The 25,165-nt window shown below is 51.2% G+C and overlaps 1 protein-coding gene across 1 annotated transcript; it reads left to right on the top strand.

The window, feature by feature from the left end:
- The first annotated feature begins 14,358 nt into the window (after nt 1-14,358).
- Nucleotides 14,359-18,651, top strand: LOC142586404 (uncharacterized). The gene has a single exon (XM_075697648.1). It carries the CDS (start codon nt 14,359-14,361, stop codon nt 18,649-18,651), a length of 4,293 nt encoding a protein of 1,430 aa, XP_075553763.1.
- The last annotated feature ends 6,514 nt before the right edge of the window (nt 18,652-25,165 follow it).

Raw genomic sequence — 25,165 nt, 5'->3', positions numbered from 1 at the left:
AAATGGTGGAATGGCTTTCTTCCCTCGGGGCTCATAGCACCAACACACATGCCTATTTGAAAAAAACAAGCACAAGATCTAAAAACGTGACGGAACTAATAGCAAGCTCCTCACATGACAAAATAAGAGGTTGGAGGCACTCGCGAAAAACTACACACACAGCAGACGTGGCAGAAGCCAAGCATTCGTTTTCACATTGTAAGAATACCAGATAATCATCGACATACCTAAATACTTTTTCAACCTCTGATTCTTTCAGACTAGTACCAGAGTCCTTCCATGTTTTTTGGAACATGGAAGGACTCTGCTAGTACACATAATCCTATCGTTTTGAGCGAGAAATAGGTCGCTTAACAGAGGCAATGCGCACTGGTCTGAAAGGATCGGAGGTTGTAAAAGATTTCAGGTACGTCGATGATTATATATGCATAGGCGTATGCACTGGAGTGCTGCGGCCATAGGCGTATCTGCCGGGGGGCCAAGGCGCACACTTGACCCCCCTTCGAAAGTAGGGGGCCTCCCTCCCACTTTTAAAAGCGGGCGCTTTTAGCTGCACGCTGGAAAGTCCAGCAAAACCGCAGCTGCAGCCAAAACTTATTTCTGAATAAAGTGACCACATAAGCAATGCTTTATCTCTACTGCGCGTGCCCTGCTTGAATTGTGGGGTCCGGTGCCGTAGCGGACGACGCGAGGCATTCGCCGTTGCCGAGAACGCCTGGCGATGGGCCCGCCCGAAACAAACGGGCCAGCTGGCGCAACTCGCACCGTGGCCAGTTTTTAGGGACCGCCGTATTCGAATCGGCTCGCTACATTTCACCTGCGGGCGAGGGGCAAGTCCGGATAAAGTATTATAATTAGACGCGCGCAGCGACTGGTGTGCCTTACGGCACGAAATAGTGGGCTTATAAAGTGCTGGAACTATTTACTTTTTATCCAGAGATAGCCTACATAGCGTTGCAGTCTCGGTATCTTATCACCGTGAAAAATCCTATCACATCTCTTAGAGGTATAACTGTCGAATTTCATTGTGTAATCACTACTTATCGTAGTATGTGCTCCTACAAATGACTTTGGTCGAACGTGTAGAGGCCTTCAATATCAATAGAACACTGACTTGAATTTCTTCTAAACGAATGTGTCACTTGTGACTTTGACGATTGGATATTCAGGCTGTTTCTAAATAAGAGCTGCACTATTACTTTTTTTAACGGCATCGACAAAAACACAAGATATTTCTTAAAAAAAAAAAAGAGGGCTACTTTTTGGTGACGTGCACCGCAACTTTGCACTGTGTTGGTTGCTTTTGTGCTCTGAAAAGTCACCGAACAGTCGATGTCTCTCAATTCCCATGCTTTGTGTACACGGCATTTAGTTGCTTTCCCCCGCTACGGCCGGCAAAATATGCGAGACGCGCGGTCTGCGTTTATTCCGAGCACGCGAGACCCGAGCGACGAGCGATGCGCGTTCGTTCCGTGTGCGGGTTCGTCGCGACGCTCGTGCAAGGTCGCCCGTTGAAGCGCAATAGGGCGTCGAACTTCCGCTATTCTATGTGTTTCCCAGACTCCTAAAACAACAGCGCGAGATACAGACGTAAAATTTCCTGAAATAGGGAAATTTTTAAGCGCAATGCGTTGGGAAACTTTCACTTGCCTGCCTTAAATGCAAGTGTCGCAGATAATTGCTAAACCCTCGTTTTTTCATGTATTTTCGTGCATATTAGGAGACAAAGTTTGTTCCTCCGGTGTCTTCGGTGAGCTATACTAGGCGTCTTGTTCCTATTTGCGGAAAACGAGGGGCACGATATATGGGTCGATGCGTAGGCAATGTTTCAAAAGGCCGGGTGTAATGCGCGTTTCCCAGTCTAGAATACGCACGCCAGTGATCCACAGCGTTATTGGTCTGTTTTGCGAGCGGTGTGAGACGGAGACTCCTGCGCTGGCATAAGTGCAACTACAACTGAGGTCAAATTTCGCGAACACAAGGGACTTGTGTTCCAGACTTGTCAAGTTTATGTGTGATGGTAAATGCGAGTTGATCAAATACAGCGTTAAAAAAAAAAATGTAAGCAAGCGTTCCAAAGTATCACGCTGCTGCTATGCAGGTTTCCCAATGTCCCCAGAGAACTCTGCGTTTCAAATATTTTATACTTTGAAGAAATAGGCAGCACTTAAAGTGCAATGTTTCCCGTAGGTTTAACGTTTTTGGTTTATTAAAAAGTGTTACGAATAATTATTGAACCCTCATCTATTTTATTTTCAGGCATGATATATTTCTTTCGCCTGAAGTGATCACTGAACTAAAGGAGGCAGCTTCGTTATGTTTGGTCATTGTAAGGACAAGTTAATGACTGATGTGTAGGTGAAATTCAAAATAGATGGGTAATTGGGGCTTTCGGAATAAATAACGCATGCAAACACTCCAGAGTGTTTGAGCGTGTCGAACGAGCGGGGAAGAATTGATCCCACTGCCGTGACTATAAAAGCTGCCAAGACCAAATATAGCGAAAATTGGTGGTACGCTATGGAAAGCTCTCTGTGCGAAGCTAAATGCGGTTAGATCAAACACAGCTTTTGTAAAAAAATTATTATTCAAGTGCTAGAGTGTGTGATATGGCCACTATCAGCTATGCTTCTCAGTGTCCCGACATGGCTACATACGGCATACAACAACAGGTTCATATTTTTTGGAAAGGCGAGGGGGGACATAACTGCTTTGCGCGACAAAAGTTTTACCTTCCTGGTCCGGTAAGAAGTGTTGCTAACAATTACTGAGCCGTCGTCTTTCTTTCCTTATTTCCCGGCGTCATAACATGTTCCGACTTGGTTTCAGCAATGTCCTCGGTGAACTAAACAAGAAATTTTGTTTATATTTGGTGAAAATAAAGGGCGCATTACGGGCAATATGTAGGTAAACGTCAAAGAGTCTAATTGTGACATTTGCAGTAGATTACGCATGCATGCGATCCGGACCTTTATGAATGTGTTTTGCGAACAAAGAATTTATCCTGTTGCCATGGAAGAAGTGTAAATTCAACAGATCAAATATAGAGACATTTGAGGGGAGAGGGAAGGGGGACAGCGTTGCGGGCCCCGTGCCGCAGAAAATTCGGCGTCGCGCGTGCCGCGCCAGGCGCCGGTTCGGCAGAGGGTGTGCTTCGGACCACGCACGCGAGCCCTCCATGTCGCGCAAGGAGGTTGCTGAGGTAATTGATTTTCTCAAGCTAAAATACGTAGACAACTCGTAAAACACGACTTGCACACAACCTACAGACATAATAGCATCAGACTGTAATTTGACTCTACGAGAAAACAATTCTGCCCCCGAAAAGTAAAAAAAAAAAAGAACTGGCTTACTGATGTCGGCGATATGGTCGCTTGCAGAGGCTGTCACTCATACTCCAAGCATGGCGTTCGATGCCAGTGTTGCCCGGTAAATATTACGGTTACATAAGCTGCAGTTACCGGGAAGCGCGAGAAGCAGTCATGGATCTTGGAATGCTACCGCGTTCCACTCTGAAAGGCGAAGCTTCAGCGTACTCCGTTTCTTTTTTTAAATTCCCAACAAGAAGTGCTCGAAATCATTACATGCGGGCACGTTTTCAAACGGATCTGTCCTATATATATATATATATATATATATATATATATATATATATATATATATGTATGTATATCGTTTTTTGTTCTACGAAGCGATACACACATATATATAGGGAACATAGACAGCAGCGCACGCATGCGCATATGTACTGGTTTTGAACAAATAAGACAGCAACGCGACATGCGTAATGGAAAGTTAAGATGATATCGAAGATGAAAAAGGCGACCGTGCATAGGCAACAAATTTTTTTTTTTAGCTACAAGATTAAAATGCTATCTGCATCAAGCCACCCTCTGGGTCACGTTTAAAAAATCGCATTCTTTTTTTGAAAGATCGATTGAAGGCGCGCTAACACAAGCGTTGCCCAAACTAGCGATCTTTGCCGCTTCAATAATCTCACGTGTTTTTTGCGTTGGGCTTCTTCCTATCACAGTGCACTGATTATAATTGGGCTGCACCCATGCTTTCTGCAGTGAAAAGTCAGATGCCCCACTCCTCCAGTTCGCACATTATTTGCGTGTTCACGCAACCTATCATTTACGCACCTTCCAGTTTGCCCGATGTATTTTTCCCACACGACAGGGGTAGTTCATACACGATATTGTTCTTACAAAGAACATAGTCTTCATTGTGATTTGTCCGGCAACTGGGCTTCTCAGAACCATAATAGCTGGCGTTGCACAAGTTGGACATCTTGATTGGCGCTGAAAAGATGACGCTTACATTTGCGTTATTGCCAATCTTCTTCAGTCTGTGTGAGATATCGTGGATGCACGGTATTATTGCGCGTTTCTGCTTCCCTCGCGCAATTTCCGGTGCAGTAAACTGCTCATCCTGTCGCCCCCGTTTTACGGTCTTAAGGATACCTTCGGCCACAGCTGTGATGATGTGCTGCGGAAAACCGGCCTGTTTCGGGAGATCCTCTTGCGCCAGGAAACTGGGCAAACACGTGTGAGGACATGAGCGGCGAAGCGCATTCATTAGGGTTGACTTTGCGATGCCCCTTTTAACCAATTTAGAGTGGCCCGATGAAAATGGCAGTAGCGGCTTGTTCGCCCTCGGTTCATATGCCCAGCACACCTGGTGTCCCTCAGACAACATTCTTATATCGAGGAATCGCAAAGTACCTTCCTGTAGCGTTTCACGCCCACCACACCAACAAAGGCTCCCTGCACCTAGAAACGCCATCGCACATGTCGCACGGATTGCACAACCATCTTAGCTTCACGCGCATCTATGGCACAACAAGCCTTTAATTCGTCTGCAATTCCACGTGCCATTCATCTCTGGAACAGCCTCCCCGATAACATAGTCGCGGGAAATGACCGCGAAAAATTCAGGCACTCACTCAACTCGCTTAACTTTTGTTAACCATTGCTATCATGTTCACTGTTTGGTTTCATTTTTCCTACTTTTTCCTTGCGCTGTAACACGCTTGTTATAAAAATATCGAGTTCCTTTTTTTGTACTCAGGCACAGCTGTATGTAGCTAATATGGTTCTCTAATGTTTAGGCTGTGCACTTGGCTGGTGCAGTTTTTTTCTCTACCTTCATATTGTTACGAGTTTGTATGTGCTTACTCGATTCTGTGCCCCCTTACTCAATGCCAAATGTGGGGACGTTGTAAGGTATTCTAAAAATAAAACTATACATACATATATATATATCCGTTTAGAGAGAGAGAGAGAGAGCCTAAGTGGGTTGAGCGGGCGGGCGTCTGTGCCTCCAGGGCCAGTGTAACGCTCATGTAACCCTGGCTTTTCCGCGCTTCCTTCAAGTGGCCGGCGCACGTGCGGCCACTCTCGGCTGTCGTCGCTGTTGTCGGCCAGGCCAGGGCGACTGTATTTAGAGTGGGCCTAGGGCTTGTTGGCAGAGCGGTGCGACGGTCCCTAGCTGAAGCACGAAACTACGAACATTAGGCTATAGAGGCACTGCCAGCGAGCTATAGATATTTGGAAGGCGCGTTGCGTTGGGTTAAGCGTGCGGACGTCTCTGTCCCCAGGGCCAGTATAACGCTCATGTAACAACGGCCTTTTCCGCGCTTACTACAAGTGGCCTGCGCGCGTTCGGCCGCTCTCGGCTGTCGTCGCTGCCGTCGGCCAGGGCGTATGTACTTAGAGTGGGCACCTAGTGCTAACCTTCCCACAGCTCTCTGATTTACTTCTAGTCTCGACTGAACCTCTGCCCTTAAACACAGGACCGCATTCCCGAAAGTAAGCCCCGGCACCATTACTCCCTTCCAAATACCTCTCAGTACCTCATACCTGTTGTACCCCCGCAATGCTTTGTTTCATTATCCCGGCATTTCTTCGCCCTTTTGCTATGAGAGACTGTTCGTGCTTTTCCGTGTACATCTGCCCTTTGTCTATCCATACCCCGAGATATTTTTATTCGGCCACTCGGGGTATTTCATGGCCTTGTATTGTAAGCTCCTGATCAGTTGTATCATTGAAAAACATCCCACCGGACTTGGCTGCACTAAAACTGAAACCTAGACTGTCTCCTTCGTCCCCACAGTAATCAGTCCATGCGAGCGCCACCGTGCGGCCAGATGGACGCTGGCCACTGCGCCTCCACGCGCGCCGCTGTTCACGTTTCATTTGACGCTGATGTTCATTGCAGTCGACACGGGGCGTGTGCTGTTTCTAACTGCGTGCTCTCTGGGCGAGCACGTTTGCATTAATCACACGCATCTTTCAGTAGCGTGGCGCACAGGCTTCCCGAAATGTCGAAACTCTACGTACGAGTGCGCGGTCCTACGAGACAACTCGAGAGTAACGCAGAGCATTCAGCGCACGCAGAAAGCCTCGTGAGGTCGCTGTTTCCTTGGAGCGATCGGCGAACGAGCCCAGAATGCACTTGCCAGCGTATATTATTGCCGGCACTGTAATCCCGGCGAACGATGCCCCCGAAAAGAGGCTTCTTTCGGGGCCCGAGTGAAGCAGGTGCCCGCAGGTGCCGCCGACAGCTGCGTCAGAGACGTCAAAGCTCGAGACGTAAACAAGTCTCGCCGAGGCTCGCAGCGAGCGAACACGCAAATGAATCCCGAGACATCCGAAAGGCGCCGCGTTTGGGCGACGGGGTTGCGTCCCAGCGTTTCCGGGGGCGGAATTCACTCAGCGAGCTTAAGAACAAAATTTGGTGTAAATATCTTACGAAAGAAGGGCGGCCACAAAGCTGTTAATAAAATCGGCAAGCTCGCGATGGCCGCCGCTGCAGTCGAGCGCTGAGGCAGCAAAGGTGCGAGCTCGAGTACTTGCGCTAGTGGTAAGCGTGAGTCGATTCACGCAACTTAAAATGCGGTCGCAGCTGCCCAAGTAAGAAGGAATTTCTACGATAGGGGGTAGCAGTCTTACGAACGCATAATAAGTATGCCTATCTGCGCCGTTCGAGCTGACGTGCGTAGGAACGCGCTGTTGCGGCCGATTGGCCAGAGATATGAGCGCGCGCCTATATCTTTGCAGCACCCTGTGATTCGCCATCTAAATTGAGCAGATTTAGTGCAGAATTGTCTTGGCCGTGCTCTGCAGTGGAAAGCAGTAACATTAATGCTGTGTTGCGAATTTCTGCTTAATGTCTGATGTTTCTCCACGCGCGTAGTAGCCTGGCTTTTCATACTCGTCGTGACACTGCATGTGGTGGTACAGCGAATAGAAGTATGCTGTCCATCCCTGACAACCGGCAAATTTGTTATTGATGTGTCCATTGATGTGACCACCGATTTACGTGGCCCTACTGCCACGTAAACCGGTGGTCTATTAGAAATGCAAAGTGGGTGCTAGGGGAAAGGAGGCGCTGTCGACGGCGTCAGAAAATTCGGGGGCAATGAAATCAGGAACTTTGCAGGCATGAATTGGTACCGGCTAGAGCAGGTCAGGGGTTATTAGAGATCGCTAGGAGAGGCCTTCGTCCTGCAGGGACCGTAAAAGCGCGTTCTTAAGTTTTTCTTGTAGCGCAAAAAGCACGAGGACGCAGAAGAGAAAACAGACACACACACAGGCGCTAACTTCCAACAACACGTTCACTTAGTGCATTCACTTTAGTACATTAACTAAAGAAGTCGGGCCCTCATTTAATTTCTTCCACTTTTCAACAACGGTTTAGTGAGGCTGGTTATCCGAACAACTTTGGTTGTGTCAATTACTGAAGTGCTGCTTAGATCAGGAGAGGGTCGTTTCTCGACGTCAGCCAGCGCAGGGTCTGGTAAAAATAAAAATTCCGCCATAATTCCTTACATCCACCGCCTATCGCAACGTGGAAAGGTTGGCGTTGTATTCACTGCTCCAAACAAGCTTATCAGCTTGTCTGCAAGAACAAGAGCATATAGTAAAACAAAGGACGCGTGCAAAAAGCAGCACAGAAAAGGGTACGTTAACTGTAGGACATGTGTCATTTACCGAATTCCATTGCCCCGGGGAAAGAGTTCTATCGAACAAACCGGCAGATGTATTAATGACAGGCTTAGGGTCCAATAGAGTTAACAAGCGTTCGCCGGATGGCTACTTCGCAACTGATTGTCATAAGTGCGGATTCGTTCCGCGATTTGAAGATACAGTTATTATCGGGAGAAGCGAATTCCCTCGCCTCATCATTGAAAGTGCTCGCATTGAAGGGCTTGGCAATCAAAGAAAGAGTTGGAATTCCTACGCATGCGTTAAACATAATAGTTTTTGCCCAGCCTGCATGTGAATTGTACTATCATTTGCTCTGTTACCTTGTCAGTAGAGACACGTGATTAAAAGCGAGAAAATGTCATGGTACAAAATTGGCGTCCGTTCCGGCATTTTTGGAGGTTAGCGCCTGTGTGTGCCTGTTCTCTGCGTCCTCGTGTTTTTTTTGCGCTACAAGAAGAAAAAGACATGTAAATGTTGCACGAACAAGCCCAAATATCTACACTGATGTAAAAGTACGTGCTGACGTTTTACAACGTCCAAAATCCGTCCGGAATCTCAACAGGCCGTCGCTCTTGAGCCGCAGTTCGCTTTCGCATGCTTGCAGAACGGCGCCGAGCTCGTGCGGAACGTGCACTGACTGCTCTGGGCGAAGTGTCGCAGGGTGGGCGACCCGAAACGAGCTGGGAACGTTTCATCGCTGTGGGCGTCGTGCACGGTGCTACTCGGACTCGGGCGTGTGTTGTTGTGAGGCTGGTAAATTTACGGCAGCATTAGCACCGTGGTGACGTTGACTGATTAGTGTTGATTTTTTTTCGAGGTGCCACTTGGGCTGGGACGGACAGCGTAGTTAGGGGCTCTGACGTCACCAAGCTATGACTTATTGCCGGTCTCCAGGATTGATGTGTACGCGCCTTTGTTTATTTCGCCTCTGTCTGAATGCGGTCGCCTGAGCCTGCAAAACAAGCTCTTGACGGGGTGCGAGTAGTCCTCGTGTTTTATCGGCTGAGGAGAAACCAAGAAGAAGCGGCGAACGCTGATACGATGTCAAAGGCGATAGGCAGCGAAACTTGCGGGTGTAGATGTTACGTGTAGTGAAGCTTTCTGTTATAAATTGTGAGTGTCGGTAGCCACGGCTGCTTTCAGCATTTCTTTTTTTCGGGCTGCTTTCATAGCTCTCCGCACCCTCGACGGCGGGGATCACATGCGGAGGGAGCGCGCGTTTCGTCGTCGGCTGGCGGTCGACCAGCACCTTGGAGCGGCTGCCGAGGGCGCTGATATTCATGACGCACGGCATTACAAACGCACCTGCAACCGTGTGCAGCGGGATCACCGATGGACGCGCGGTTGCTGGGCCCCTTGCCTTGAGGTCATGTTGCGGAGCTTTTCTTTCCGCAATTGGTATCCAAATAAAGACATTTAGTCGCTTTGTAACACGGTGGTGGTGTATACAGGCGGGGCTATAGCCAGGCGGACCCGGCCGGCAATTGCTCCGACGTCTCTTTCTGCGCGAAATATGCCACCATGTGAACGCCAGTCCTGTATGTCGCACAAATGTTAGGCGGATGCGCGACAGCTCCACTACGATTCTCTTGACGGCGGTGCAGGGAACGGGCGAGCGCGGTTGCTCTAGGCGGCGCTGAAGCAGACGCCCGCAAAAGGAAGCTGTCCGAAAGGGGTGTGCCGCGATTTGCCGTAAGAACATAGCCTCAACTACATATGCATGATGTGCGATCATGCTGTCAGTTGACAGCACTTCTTTCATTCCTTGTCGCTTAATCCGAGCTTTAAAGCTCGGATTAAACGAGCTTTAACGCAAGCCTTAAAACGAGCGAGGACGAAGCAATTGCTTCCTCCTCGCTCTCATACGACGCCGTAAGTTAAATGCGCTGCCACTTCGCTTGCACATTTACATTAAAGAAAGAAAAATTGGATGAGAAATTGTATATGAACGGCGCAGCTTAGCAAATCCCGCCACAATTTCACATAAGGCTCGGATATAGCTCTGTGTTTTTCTTGCGTGCCAGGCAGCAGCCGGCGAAGTCGGCTGCGTTACGCCTGCGACGGTAGCATCGCCGAAAATTTGCGCCCTGCATTGTTGGGCGCGCGAAACGCGATGAGCTGTTGCCGCAGCGCATGCGCAAAAGTGCGGGGCGAGCAAGCGCTTTTTCGTTTGGCGAAGGCGCCGACTTGGCGCCATCTCTTCGTAAGACTGTAGGCCGACGTGCTGCCAGCCAACCAGGATAGCGTGTCTAGCGCGTCTCTGGTCTAGCGGCTCCGGCTGGTGATGTTCCCGCACTGGCGACGCCGCAGCGCGCTGGCCACCACCAGGCAAGCTGGGTGCGACGCCGGCGCAGGGTGCCTGCCAAGCTGATGTCTCCGAATTCCCCGACTTTTCCAGGTTTTCCCTGAATGCCTTTGCCAAATTCCCTGAGCGACACAGAATCTTGTTTGATGTCAAAAGACGGGCTGACACCATGTCGCCCGATGGTGTGACTCTCTAGTAAGCATGCTAAAAAATAAAAAAAACGACTTAATACAGCTTGAATAGTAAGGGGTTTTGTTTAGTTTATTCAAAAAGAAAACAAAAGAGAGGAGTTAGTAAAATGCACAGCGGAAAAAAAAAGATACATTGGAAAAAATGCGTAAAGCTCATAGTGAGACATTCTCAAATACGAATAAAAACGAGATGCACACAGAAGCAAATATTTTCCAAGATGAGCTATTTCTAACAATTTCATCCCAAGGTGTTGGACACTCCATATAGAAGGCAAGTCAAGGCGGGAGAATGCCTCTCAACGTTATAGTGGCCCATCGTAAATACATAGTAACTGATATTCACCCGCCGTGGTTGCTCAGTGGCTATGGTGTTGGGCTGCTGAGCACGAGGTCGCGGGATCGAATCCCGGCCACGGCGCCCGCATTTCGATGGGGGCGAAATGCGAAAACACCCGTGTGCTTAGATTTAGGTGCACGTTAAAGAACCCCAGGTGGTCGAAACTTCCGGAGTCCTCCACTACGGCGTGCCTCATAATCAGAAAGTGGTTTTGGCGCGTAAAACCCCAAATATTATATAATTGATATTCATTAATTTTACAGTGAGTCGTGCTACGTTTCTTCAACAAATATATTGAATCGCCCGCTCAAATTACTTGCAAAGGTTAATTATTGGGCCCAAGCATTACAACAAGGGAAGAAGTAATCTTTTGCGATTACTACCGAAACCCCCCCACTTCGCTTTCACGAAGGCCCTCTTTGAAGGGACGTCAAAGAGGGCAATGCGTTCGTGAAAGCGGTCGTTTGAAGAGATACATTTCACTGATAAGTGGAATGGGCGTACCGTAAGAGAGCAGAATGTGCAATTTACTCAAAGCCTAATGTTCACTGTCTATTCCTTGTAACCACTACACAGTAAAGCCAAAAATAAGTTGCGTTCGCAAATGTTATGCCGTGACTGAAGGGGATATTACGAGATTCGCAGTTTGCGCACGCTTCACCGCGTAGTACTTCTGTAGAGGCGAAGCTGACATTCGGCAACCGGCATTATGCAACGCGTCGTGCTTTCCGAGCTTCGAAGCCAATCGCGAGGACCACAAAGGCGGAGTCGGTACCATTGCTGACAGCGGCGAATTCTTTCAATGAAAAATACAGCACAGAACGGCAAGAAGCTTAATAGCGAATGCAGAAGCAGCTAGGCCTAGAGTTGCTGCGGTGGTGGCTACGGCTGCCAGCGGATCTGCGTGCGAGAGCGCCGGTTCAAGGAGCGACGAGGTAATCAAAACGGCGGCGGTGGTGGTGGTTTTATTAATGCCGTTTCGGACCTGCCATGACGGCAAAAAGTCTAGAAAATCGGATGGCGAAGGGTTCTTCCATCCGAAATTTCAGACGTTATTGTACATAGACTCTATGGGGTAACGCGAGGTCGTCCGAATTATCGGGCGTCCGGAAAGTCGGTCGTGGACTAAACACTGGTAACTCCTCCTACTCGAGCCAGCTTTACCGCGACTTTCTTTCCCTTTCAATAAAATTACAGCTAATTTTCCCTGATCGAAGCGCAAATTCGCTGAGTTTTCCCTGAGTTTTTTCAGACTATTGAAAATTCCTGAGAATTCCCGATTTTCCCGGTTGGTGGACACCCTGGGGCGTAGCAGCGGCCCGGGGTCGGCGCGGACCGCAGGCCTGGTGAGCAATTGTTGACTCGGGCGCGGGCCAGGCTGCATTTGCACAATTGCTAGTAGGCACAGTGGGGCGTGGCGTTCCTCGCGGCGCTCGACGTGTCTGCGCAGGCGCGAGTAAAAGCGGGTGCGAGAGAGAAAATCTGTAAGTGAGTGAGTGTCAACTTTATTATTAGAAGGGATAAGGGAGGCTAAGCTAAGTAGGCTGCCAGGCTGTGCTTCACGATGGCGCCTTCAGCTCGTGCCAGGAGCCGTGTTTGGATGTGTCGGTCGGTGCTGGAGAGAAGGACCTCCCACTGTACGTCGGTGGGGGGTGGCGAGACGAGTTCGGCGGGCGGGGGATCTTCCGGGCAGCTCCAGAGGACGTGGTTCAACGAGGCAACGTCGCCGCACAGGCAGCAGCATGGATCGATGACACCAAGGTGGATGTGCGAATGCACTAGGGGGCACAGAAAGGTGCAGGTCTGGAGGCGACGCCAGGCGATCTCGGAGCGCTTGGGAAGAGTGCCATGTGGGGACGGGTAGGCATTCGAGGCGATAGTGCTGCGTCGTGGTAGGTGACCAGGGGCTCCGGCGTCGGGGTGTCCGACGTGGAGGGCCCCACCGCTCGGTCGACGAATCCTCGAGCGCGTTGGTGAGCCGACTCGCTGCCGGGGTGACCCGAGTGGGCGGGGACCAGACCACTTTAATGTGACGCGGTTCGCCTTCCAGTAGGAGTGGGTGAAGGAGCCGTCAGGCTGTAGGCGAGACGAGACCTCGGGCGAAATTGGAGATGGCGTGCTTGGAGTCGGAGAGTATGACGCTGGCGTTGGTCGAGGTGACGGCTAAAGCAATGGCCGCCTCCTCAGCCTCGATGGCGCGTAGGGCGTTCGAACGGTGGCGTCCGTGATTGTCGGCCCCGAGGAGGGCGACGTGGAGGCGACTGCGAAGGCGTCCCCAGGCGAGGCGTATCGGGCCGCTCTGGGAGCCTTTGCTCCTTGAATGCGTGACTGTGCCTAGGCACTACGGATGAGGTTTCTTAGCTCGTGTTTCTTAGCTCGTAGACATGCCGGCATTGCAGATTGCGGTCGAGTTTGTTTACGCTACGCCACTGGCTGCCTGTGCGGTGAGGCAGTGGGCACGGACGCCCATTTGATGATCGCTGTGTTTGAAGGGGCAAGGTTCTGACTGGTGTTGTATAAGTCACGGGTCGCTTTTTTCGTCGTGACGATAAATTGCTTTTTTATGCGAAGCATATTAACGTAGGTTTCGGGCCTTCGCGCTACGCCCGGCGGTGGCCACCATTGACCCTGAAGTGGGGTCACGTGACATGACGTCACGTGATGACGTCACACCGGCTGCAGATGGGGCCTCATATCGCGCCGTCAGACGTCGCCCGGCGGAGGCCTCCACGCTTCGGTTCGCGCCGTCGCGCGCGACGCGGCGGCGGCGCCACCATTGCTGCATCACGTGATATGTGACGTCACGCGAGGGATGAAGCGGCGCGCGCCCGCCGTCGCGTCAGTCTCTGTGCCCGCAACCGCGCCAGCGTCATTGCGCCGGGCGCGTATGCGGTCAACATGCCTCCAAACGCTAAGGACGTTAATAATAGGAATGCAAAACCAAGGCTGCAGCGTGCTACGGAAACCGATGAACGCGAAGAACGCCTAGCCAAGCGGCGCGCTCAATATGCGGCTCGACGACAACGCTCCGAGGGTGTAAGTGAAGCCTCAACCAGTGATTCAACTAGCGGAATCGGCGACTCCGTCGGCATTTCTACCAGTTCGGAGCGCTGGAATGCCACTAAACGACAGAGACGTGTCATGGAAACCATCGAAGAGCGACAACAGCGACTCGAAAAGGAACGACTGAGACAGGAAGGGAGAAATGTTGCCAACCGACAGAAGCGTGCTTTAGAAACTCCCGAAGAACGAGAGCAGCGCCTCGAAAAGGAGCGGCCCAGATGAGAAACGGAGAAGGAAAATCGGAAGAGGCGACGCATCGAAGAGGCGGCCATGCGTCAGCTACAGCAACGACAAACCAGCGAGGAGATTGCCGAAGAGCGCCGCAGGGAGCACGCCACAAGAATGGCCGAGTTTGATGCCGCAACACGTGAGTTTGCCAAGCGCTTCACCAACAATCCGTTTGGTTAAGCATGTTCGGTGTGCGCCCGCCTATGGCACAAAGAAAAGCTTACGCCGGTGACTCCCGCGATGTTCCCCACGCTGTGTCAAGCATTTCCAGAGTGGACCGATAATCAGTTGGCCGGAGCCGTGGTTTGCAACACGTGTAAGGGCAGCCTCAGAAAGCAAAAGATTCCCTTCTACAGAACGTCCAACGGTTACAAGTACCCGCCGATGCCAAAGGGGCTGCCGCGCCTAAACCCGGTCGCCGAGAGACTCGTGTCCCCACGCATACCCTTCGTTCAAATCCGAAGGCTTATGAACTGGAAGAACGGCCAGTACGGCATTAAGGGCCCCATCGTGAACGTGCCGGTGAGCACGGACGCAATGCTCAAGCAACTGCCGAGAAACGTGGACGACCAACACCAGATCCTAGTGAACATCAAGAGGCGCCGCATCGATAAGGGCGTCTACTTGGCCGACGAGGTCTCCCGCGAGGTGCTGCTGCCGTGGATCAAGGTCTTGCAAGACTCCCCGCTGTACCGGCACTACGGCATCACGTTCGACATCGACAGAGTCATGGAGATGATCGCCGAGGCCGAACAAAACACCGGGGCGGACCTCGAGGATTGCGACGACGGCGCAGAAGACGAAGACAGCCCGATGTTCGACGCGGCCGCCCTGATGATGGACCAACGCACCCTGATGTTCGACGAGGACGAGATGCTAAACCACACCGTGACGATGGCTCCCGGGGAAGGGCAGAGGCCGATCAGCATTCTCTACGACACCCACGCAGAAGAGCTCTCCTTCCCGCAGATCTATCTCGGCCACCCCCGATACATCAAGCCGGAGGCGAGACCGAGCGTCATTTCGATGGCCGCGTCGGAAATTCGCCGTAGCGACAGACGAGGAGCGCTACCGGATCACGTCCTCTACATGGGCGCGAAGGTGATACGCTATCGCGTCGGCGACAACATGAAGACATTCTTCAAGAACGCCCCCGGATTGCAGGCGTTGACGAGAGAGGACGTGGAGAATCCCGAAAAGGTCCAGAACCTGGTAGAACGAGACCTGGGATTTATGAAGGGCGTGCCTAATAACGTACAATACTGGCACACCCGCAAGGGCGAGCTCTTTGCCATGATACGCCAATTGGGCAAGCCCACGGCGTTTGTCACCCTCTCGGCCTCAGAGATGCATTGGCCCGACCTCCTGAAGCTCCTGAAGAAACTAAAGGTTGCAAAGGACGAAGTCGACTATGACGAAGAGGAGATGGACAGGTATTACGCGGCCGTCCTGGTGAACGAGGACCCGGTGGTTTGCGCCATCTACTTTGAACATATGGTCAGAGTAATCATGCAGATACTTTGCAACAAACTCATAAGCCCCTTCCGGCCAAACCACGTCGTCGAATACTTCAAACGCATCGAATTCCAACACCGAGGCAGTGCTCACGCACACATTCTCCTCTGGCTTGCTAACGCGCCTAATGAACAGGTGGAGAACGGCGGGATGCCCGAGACGGTTGCTTTGCCCGAACGCATCCTGTCCCTGAACAACGAGGCCTTGGCCAGGCCCAGGTGCCAACGCCACGAGCACACCCACACGTGCTACAAGGGATCGAGGAAGACGTGTCGCTTCAACTTCCCCTTGTGGCCGATGCCTTGCACCGTGGTGTTGACTCCACTGGCCTCGCCAAAAAAGGAAGAAGACCCCGAGGGCGCCAAGCACTTTGAAAACCTCAAGGCGACGAGGGATGCTCTGCACGACGTCTTGCAACACACGATTTACGCGTCGTTTGAATACATGTGGGAACAGCACGGCATCCGCGACTTTGGGCACTACCAGATGGTGATCCGAGCTGGCCTTACGAGGCCCACCCTGATGCTCAAGCGAGACCTGGACCAATGCAACGTCAACGCATTCAACCCGTGGATTGGCCACGTCCTCAACTCGAACATGGACCTGCAGATAATCCTGGACGTGTACGCCTGTGCCGCCTACGTGGTCGAGTACGTAAACAAGTCCAATCGTGGCGTCTATTCCCTCAACCGAGCCCTCCGGGCCATCTTCGACGAAGACGCGGAGAACAAGCTGACGTACGAGCTGGCCCTACGCAAACTCGGCGTGCGCATCTTGAACGGAATTGAAATGTCCGCACAAGAAGCGGCCTGGGTGTTGCTGCAGTTCCACATGAGTGAAACCAGCACGGACGTCATCTTCGTGAACACGGTGTGGCCCGAAGAGCGGATTCGCAGCAAGAAGACGAAGGACGAAATGGACAGGGAACATCTCGAAGCGACCAGCACCGACATTTGGCGGAAGAGCGCTATCGACAAATACGAAGAACGCCCTCCCGAGCTGGAAGACCTCACGCTGGCCGAATTCATGACCGAATACAGCTCGAAAGGCAAGCTGACTAAGCGCACGAAGAGGGCGATCCTCCGATGCCGCGACTACGACATCAACGACGTCGTCAACTACAAGAGGGAGCACGTGATGCTGTACGTGCCCTTTAGGAGGGAAAACGAGTTTCTAGATCGCAACAAGTTCGAGACCATCTTCGACGAAAACAAGGAGAGACCCATGGAGGTCAAGGAGAAGTTCAATAGCGGCGTAACCAGTGCCGAGCTCTTGGAATACGTCAAAAACATCAACGAGAGCATGGGAATAGAGGACGACGAGCGCGCGGTGGCCGCAGCGGAAGGAGAGGTGAGAGGCGCGACTCGGGCCAAAGTCGTGGTCGAGAACGACGACACCGATATCGTGCCCGAGAACGCGGTCGCGAGCGCCTTGGTCGCCTCGAACTGCCCCGCCGTGAAGAAGCGGGAAGACTGCATGCCGCTAGAAGACTTCTATGCGAGGATGAGGATGACTAACCACCGGCAGCGCATGATAATCGAGGAAGTGATTCATCGCCTCACGACCGAAGACTCCGAGCCCCTCCGAATCTTCTTCACCGGTCCGGCCGGCTGCGGCAAGACCTTCACCCTCCACCTCATCATGGACGTCTACAACAGATACTGCAAAAGCAAGAAGATCGCTTACGGAGACGCCGAGATCTCGAGGGTTAACGCCTACGTGGCCTGCGCCACGACGGGCAAGGCCGCGGTCGCCTTAAACGGAGTGACCGTCCACTCGGCCTTCAAGATGGTCATGTCCAACACCCGCGAGGACAAGGGTCTCTCCGCGGCCGACCTAAACACGTTCAGAACCCTCTTCAAGGGAGTGAGATGCGTAATCATCGACGAGGTCAGCATGCTCTCCTCCGATTTGCTCCGGCAGGTCGACCGAAGGCTCCGCCAAATCAGGGCCGACAGGATGAGAGAGCCCTTCGGGGCCTTCGACGTCATTCTGTGCGGAGACATGAGGCAACTGCCACCCGTTAGAGCGTCCGAGGTGTACAAGCGACCCAAGTCCAATGCAGCCGTGTTCAGCACCGAGGTCATGGCGTGGCATACCCTCGAATACTTGCCCCTGACTCAAGTGGTCCGCCAGAGCGACGTGGTCTTCTCCAACCTTCTAACCAAGATCGGAGACGGCGCCATGCTGGAGGACTTTGAAGTGGAGCTCCCCGAGTCCAGATTCGTCGACGCGGAAGAGGCGGGAAGTCGCTCCGAAGCCGTGCGGCTCTACTACAGCAATGCAGACGTCGATGCGTACAACGACAAGATCGCAAAGCGCTCCCAAGACAAGGTAGACCACCCGGCCAGAGATTTCATAACCGGGTATAGGTCCCAGGACGAAAAGGACGCGGCGGCCAGAGCGCTGGAAACGTCCGGCCGAGTCGAGACTGGGAATTTACCCGCGACCATTGCTCTGTGCGCAGAGAAACCGTACATGCTTCTAAAGAACATAGACATAACCGATGGCCTGGTAAACGGAATGGTCGGGAAACTGAAGCTCATCGAGTACGATGCACAGGGAGAGCCCTGCCGAGTCTGGCTGCGCTGCCCCCCTGGAGTTGGAATCTTGGCCAAGGCAAAGCTGGCCCAGCGCGGCTACAGACGAAACATGAATGCCTGGATACCCATCGACCTCATGTCCATGCAATTCCAGCTGAAGGGAAAACTGCTGAAACACACGTCGGTGAAACGCACCCAGTTCCCCCTGGTACCCGCAAGCGCGATGACGATTCACAAATCCCAGGGAGGAACCTTCGACGCGGTCGTCTACGAGTATGCGGCCAACCACCCCCAAAAGCTGGTCTATGTGGCCCTTAGCAGAGCCACGAGCCTGGAAGGCCTCTACTTGACCAACAAGGACGGCTGCCACAAGTTCACGCATAGAGGCCCAAACCCCGACAGGGCGCTTAAAGCAGAGTTTGAACGCTTACAGCGCACCCTCTGGAAACGGCCTTTAGCCGCTGCGAAAGGCTAGTGGAGAAGAGCGCGGTCACCATAGCTACTCTAAACGTTAGATCGCTGCTCTTGCACAACTGCGAACTCACCTCGGATGCAATGCTCATGTCTGCGCATGCGCTGGTGTTTACGGAAACCGGGGCGGACAAAGACACTCCGGAGACGATTAAAGGCTTCACCCTGGTTGGTGCTGCGAAACGACCCGACGAAACCAGAAATGCCGGGGTGGCGATCTACGTCAGAGACCCCCTACGAGCTAAGGTCGTGACGCCGGCGGTGCCGATGCAGCGAGGAGAAGCCCTCTGCGTAGAGATCCCGGCTCTCGACTTGGTCGTCTCTGGTGTATACGTCGCGCCCCAAACGAGCAACCAAGATGCAATCAACATCATGGCAGACGGACTGCCGCCGCGCACCGACAAAAGAATGTTTGTCTGCACGTGAGACTTCAATAAGGACCCGGTGAGAGACAGGACATTTCTGCAGGCCGTCGAAGAAAGATATGCCCTCGGCTTGTGTCAACTACAGCCAAAGTCCACGACTCAGTGGGGAAACAGTTTAGACTTGGTGTTGTGTAGAAATGCTCAAAGACAATACGGAATAAGTGACGTGCAAACCAAGAGTCATGCATTTACGGACCATAAGAGTGTGTTTGTCGGGCTGCAAAGAATAAAGTACGACGATTAACCTAAAACCACGTCTCCGTTACTTAGCTCCATCCACACTGAGGCAGCTGCTTAACATGCTTCGGATCCACTGGGCTTAACCTTGATAAGCCTCCAATTTTTTTTTCTATATGTATACATAAAATTCCTTCCCATGACTGATTGCCCAGTTCAAGTTGTAAACTTGTCAATTTCTGTCATAGGAATTACTGTAATAAACACAATTCCACGAAGGGATCGTTCACAATAATTTTTTATTGTAACACTGAAAACTACATAGAACCATATTTTCTATATGGGAGAGAAGCAAAGCCCTTTTACACATGTGGATATCACAATCTTAATCCAGTGTGCAATACACAGACAAAGCAGCTGCTACGGCATGAACTGCAGCATCGAGGGCCACACAACACATGCGTAATTAAAGGTGAAAAATATAGAGGGAAGCTTCAAGATACGCTCTGTAGCACTGCAATGTATAACATATATTGTATGTGTACGCTAAGTGTTCAAAAAAATTACCGACGATTACGTTACTTCCTAATGCGAAATTTGAGCGCAGCAAATAAGCTGTTTCACCTTTTCGATAGATTGAGGCAAAGAAATCGAGCAACACATGTATGCGCTATCACAGAATTTTTTTTTTATATTTCCCGTACTCCTGGATCATCTCGACGGCGGCGACGGTAAGCTTCTGCTTCGGCGGCACGCACCTCTGGATTCTGACGGCGACGGCGCTGCGCCTCTGCTCTGGCAGCTCGTTTAGCAGCAGCAGCAGCAGCAGCAGACGGAGGACTTCCATCGGTCGTCTCGCTCATGGCTCAGAAAGAACTGGCAGATAATTTCGCAGTGGCGAACGGCAGCGGCAATTTCGGCTCGGGCGGTGCACATATACAGATCCGCCGCCACCGATCTGGCTCTCTGATTGCCACCGCACAGGGCGAACGGCAGCGGCAATTTCGGCTCGGGCGGTGCACATATACAGATCCGCCGCCACCGATCTGGCTCTCTGATTGCCACCGCACAGGGGTTGCATTGGAGGAGGAGCGAAGAAAGGAATTAAGTTCGAGCCGGCGCTTTGACAACCGGAGACTCGCAGGAAGAGGGGGGAGGGGGGCGGCGTGTACACCCAGCGGCAAACGATGGGGGCAGAAGCGCGCGCAGCAAGCGGACAACACGATAAAGGGAGGAGGGAAGAGATAGCAGCGACTGACTGATGCCGCTGACGCCGATAGTGAGTCAACCCCAGCTGCGGAGTTGGTTTCAGGGACAACGCCGCCGATGCCGACACAAACAATATGATACCCTGGCTTCCGCAGCGCTAAGAACCAGGTCTAGCCGTGGGAAGGTGGTCACGTATTCGTCGACGTGCCGGGGCCTACGTGAAATAACCGGCGCGTCGGCAACTGAAGAGCACCCTATCCGCCACACAAGAACAGGGGGGGGGGGACCCTTTCCTCCTCTTTCTGCATGGCGGCGACGGTGTTCTATGCAGTCACGTTATCTTGACTCTCTAGCGGCGTCAGCGGCATCCAGCGGTATCAGTCGGTCGCTGCTAGCGCTGGGGGGATGAAAGGGGGCCGGAGCTGGTTACGAGGCCGACGACAACGCCGACGACGACGCGAAACCCAGGAACGGACGCCAAAGAGCTGCGCTCTAAAAACAATTCATCAATATCCCATTTGCCTTCAAGTTTATTATGAGCAAATGTACAACAATAATCTGCTGACACACCCGCAGCCAAGGTGACTGTTCGAGGTGTGCTGGTTGCCTCAGCGTAAGAAAACGAAAGAAATTGGGTGAATGTCAACACCAGTGCCACTGCTTTTTGCCTCTGACCTGCAGGTGCCTCCGCGGCATCGTTGTTGGTGGAGTCTGCACAGGTGAGCTGGTGTGGCGATGCGTAGAAGTCATCCGAGAGAAAGAGTATTGTTTACATGGAGAAGTGGCTGTTTACATTGCCTCTCGCTTTTCCTCAAATGCTTCCTTGGCGACTAGGCAAGTGCCGTAGCTCGAAACTGAATTTTTCCTTTAGTGTTTCACAAGGTGTCTGATATATCCACATTAGATGTGACCCGTTTCTTTTATTTATCCCAGTGTGGAGAGAGCATCGTTGAATTGTTTTTTCTTATCCTTGCGTGGCTTGTTATTTAGTGTGTTTCTAAATTTATCAAGCAGCAGTCTCATTATGCTTAAGTGACTCATGTAATGGCAATCATCAGCTTTTGTTTTGCAGAAAAATAACGCATTTCCTGACCCATTGTTTGCTATCGCATTACTCGCATAATTTTGCAGAGTATTCTACCTGTATTGACTTGCTTGACTTCCACTAAACAGTCTTGCATTTTCAAGTACCATTCTTTGCTTAACCCTTTCAGCCCTGCATTTTCCATTTTTTCCATATATTTTTTTGCTTTGCATATTTTAACCACAAGGACTCTAGAAACATGCCTCAGCAAAAAATAAGTCATTTGTGTTATTATTTGCCCATTTACAATCATGTCGTCAATACCGCACATCAGGGCTCAGTGATTGCGAAAGGCAGTGAAAAGCTAATTTATTCAGAGGTGGAAAACACAATCAATGCAAACACAAACTTCACTAATGTTTCATGTGGAAGCCTCTGAAGCAGTTTCGAGCCTTGGCAAGACACAGGTGGACGTTGCATTTTTCGCACATGATACGGGTTTGTCCTTTCCATCCCTCGAGCTTACAACGCTGTTCCCTGTTGTCGGTACGAAGAGGCCAGTGTCCCACGCTATCAAACCTGACGTCAAGTACAGGCCTATCTTCAGCATATTTCACGTGGTAGTGACTGTGAAGAAAGCAGTCAAACTGAGAAAGGCGAAACTAGCGCTTTATCGGGCGAACTTGTGCCCTTAAAAATAGGCTACACTCAAAGAACGGCGACAGCGGCGAACACAGTCGGCGTTCGTCGAAAATCTGATCAACGGGTCAAGCGCGTCGGCTTTTATACATCAATCGTCGAATGTTCCAGACTAATCGCTGGGACTCGCGCGCCTTCCACAAAGTTGTACATTATTCGCGTCGCGCACTCATGCAATCAGATTACACAAGGTTCGGTCACAGACAGTGGATGGAACCATCGATAACATTCCAGAAACTTCCCACACATGCAAGTGCGTCCTGCGCTTTGCGATAACATTCTTTAGGCGGTGAAACGCGTTGCCCGATCAATACAAGTACACGTGTCAATATCTTGCTTTTTTCCAAGTCACCAGAGGGGAGAGTGATGGCCTTCCTCGTTTTTGCACCTTTGGCGGGCTGTCGGCTCGTGCAAATGCTTCACTACTTTGGAGGGTCCAGTTCCTTGGTAGGCATCAGCCTTCGCGCAGCTGCATCACTTCTATACTCCAGCCATGCGTTTGGGGCATTGATAACGTGAAATATACTCAGCGTTCACTTTCGCGACAGAATCTTCGTACGGTAGAGGGCTACAAGGAAGTCGGTTTTATCGACTCCATTCATGCTGCTGTTGTACATCCTTACAACAGCTGGGCGTTTCACTTCAATGTAGCACTTATCTGTCTTGCTCCATCGCTTGGCGGTGTCCTCGTCATCGATAGCCACAAAATTCGATGCCATGGTCCCAACTTTGTTGTCATACCATCGCGTGACAGCTACTTTTCCATCCTTGCTGGCCATGGAAGATGAAGTTGCGTGGCCTTCTTTCTTTAGAACTTTCTCCGACTCCAATGGGCATTTCTCACACCAGTTGGAGGAGGAGGAAAAACTTTATTTGCTCTAATTGGTTAGAAATTAGCGGTGGCAGATGCGGTCGACCGTGTTCACGGTCTTCTTCCCCATCTGCGCAGGGTCGACGCCCCTATTCCAGGGCACCACTGAGGGTGGCTACTCGGCGAGCGTGCCTTACTAGTCCATGCTGGACTTTCGGGTCGCTGCTGGAGAGCACCCTCTCCCACTGCTCCGCACTCGGGTCTTTTATTTGAAGGAATTGTTTATTCTGAACGCATTCCCATGTAATGTGATATAAGGTGGGCTTGGCGCCGCACCAGGGGCAAATGTCTCTATACTGGGTGGGAAACATCTTGCTTAGTGTGTTTAGGTTTGGATATGTTCCTGTCTGCAGCCTCCTCCAAGAGGTTGCTTCATGCTGATTTAGGCTGTTGTGGGGTGGAGGGTATTTGATTCGGACCCCCTTATAGTAATTCAAAATGTCTGAGTAGCTTGGGTTGACTGGTATGGGTTCCTCAGGGTCGGTGCTTGTGGCCGCTCGGTTTGTGTGCTCTCGAGCTGCCTTGTCCGCCCTTAGGTTCCCTTCTATTCCAGCGTGTCCCGGTACCCAGAAAATTGTATGCCTGACTTTGTTGTTAGCCCTGCAGGAGCGGAGGATGTGAAGCGCTCTGCGTCCTATTCTGCCGTTCATGTAATTCCGACACGTAGTTTGCGAGTCGGTGAGTATTGTTAAAGACCTTTCGGATCGGTAGCCCTCCACTGCCGCTAGAGCTACGGCTATTTCCTCAGCTTCCGTTACCGAGCAGTCCTTCATTGAGGCGCTGCTGATCTCTTTGTAGTCCTGGCTTATTACTATCGCAGCTGTCTTTACTATGTTTGTGCCTCTTTGCTTGGCGTACACACCGGTTGGTTCGAAGAGTTCCTGCCGTATTTTCTCGTCTAGCAGCGCGCGGAGGAGAGGTAGCGATGTTAAATCATTGTAAAAAAAATAGCTTGCGTCCCTTGCTGCAGGGAATTCGATAAGCCAGCTGTGACACTATAGCAGCTGTCACACCATATTGTTGCTTGAGGCTTTCTTCTGTGTCGTTGACCCTTGATACGGCATCGAATATACGATGCCAGACTCTCCACAAAGCATGAAGATTTTTATACCCCAGGGGTGTGGTTTCCCTTTCACATACTGCTTTATATCCAGCTTTCCTTTGAAGGGAACAATTTGTCCATTGATACACAATCGATCCTGTACATGCAGTGCCTGACACCTTTCTTCGAATTTATCAAGAAGGGGTCCTACCTTCCAGAGGCGATCATCAGGGTCAGGCCGAGACACGTCAACAATGTGGAGATTGTTTCCCAGCTTTTCAAAGCGGTTGCGTGAGAGCTTGGTAGATGCGACCAGCCTAGTCTTCATTTCCGGCTTCCAATATAACCGTAGCCTTGGGTATCGCATGACGCCCATGATGAGGTGAAGTGCAAAGAGTTGTCGGATCGCTTGTTCTTCTTTCTTCACAGATTTGCCTTCTTGCAGTAGGCAATACTGGTTCGTCTTTTCGGCTAGTTCAATGAATACGCTCTTCGGAATGTAGCGACAGAAATACTCCCACGTTGAGTGCATTTCTTCGTCAGCATTCAATGAAGCAAATTCTTCGCAACTCAAAAGTTGTGTCCGGTTTTTATGAACTTCTTCCTCGTCCAGGCAGCTGTCGATGGTTGGCAATCGTCGTCCGAGCTTTCATCCTCGCTTTCCACCTGTTCTGGCTCAGGCTGATCAAACTCGTCACCACTGTCGGAAGATCCGTCGATTTCTCCCTCCACGTCAGACAAGTTTCCATTATCAAGTTATCCGTGCATTCTTCCAGATGCCTAGAACGCAAGTTCTGGTGAAAACAGAATGAATGTCGGCATACACGGTATAGGCGTGCCTGAAAAAAGAAAAAAGACGCACTGAAATCGGACGCAATGACAAGCCGACGGCACGCCATATACAACCACAAAGCTCTGCTGTCGCAAAAACCGCACACGGAAAAAACATCTTCTTACATGTAATATTGTTACGTGTAGCTGTAACCCAATGCTATATACAATTTATTTAGAGGAAGTCAACGGAAGGCCAAAATGGCGACGCTATATCAAGCGGGTCCACGTCGTCTTCCT

The sequence above is a fragment of the Dermacentor variabilis genome, chromosome 6 (assembly GCF_050947875.1).
Source record: "Dermacentor variabilis isolate Ectoservices chromosome 6, ASM5094787v1, whole genome shotgun sequence".
NCBI classification, from domain to species: Eukaryota; Metazoa; Arthropoda; class Arachnida; order Ixodida; family Ixodidae; genus Dermacentor; species Dermacentor variabilis.
Note: the sequence above shows the minus strand (reverse complement) of the source record. Positions and strands in the feature narration are given on the sequence as shown.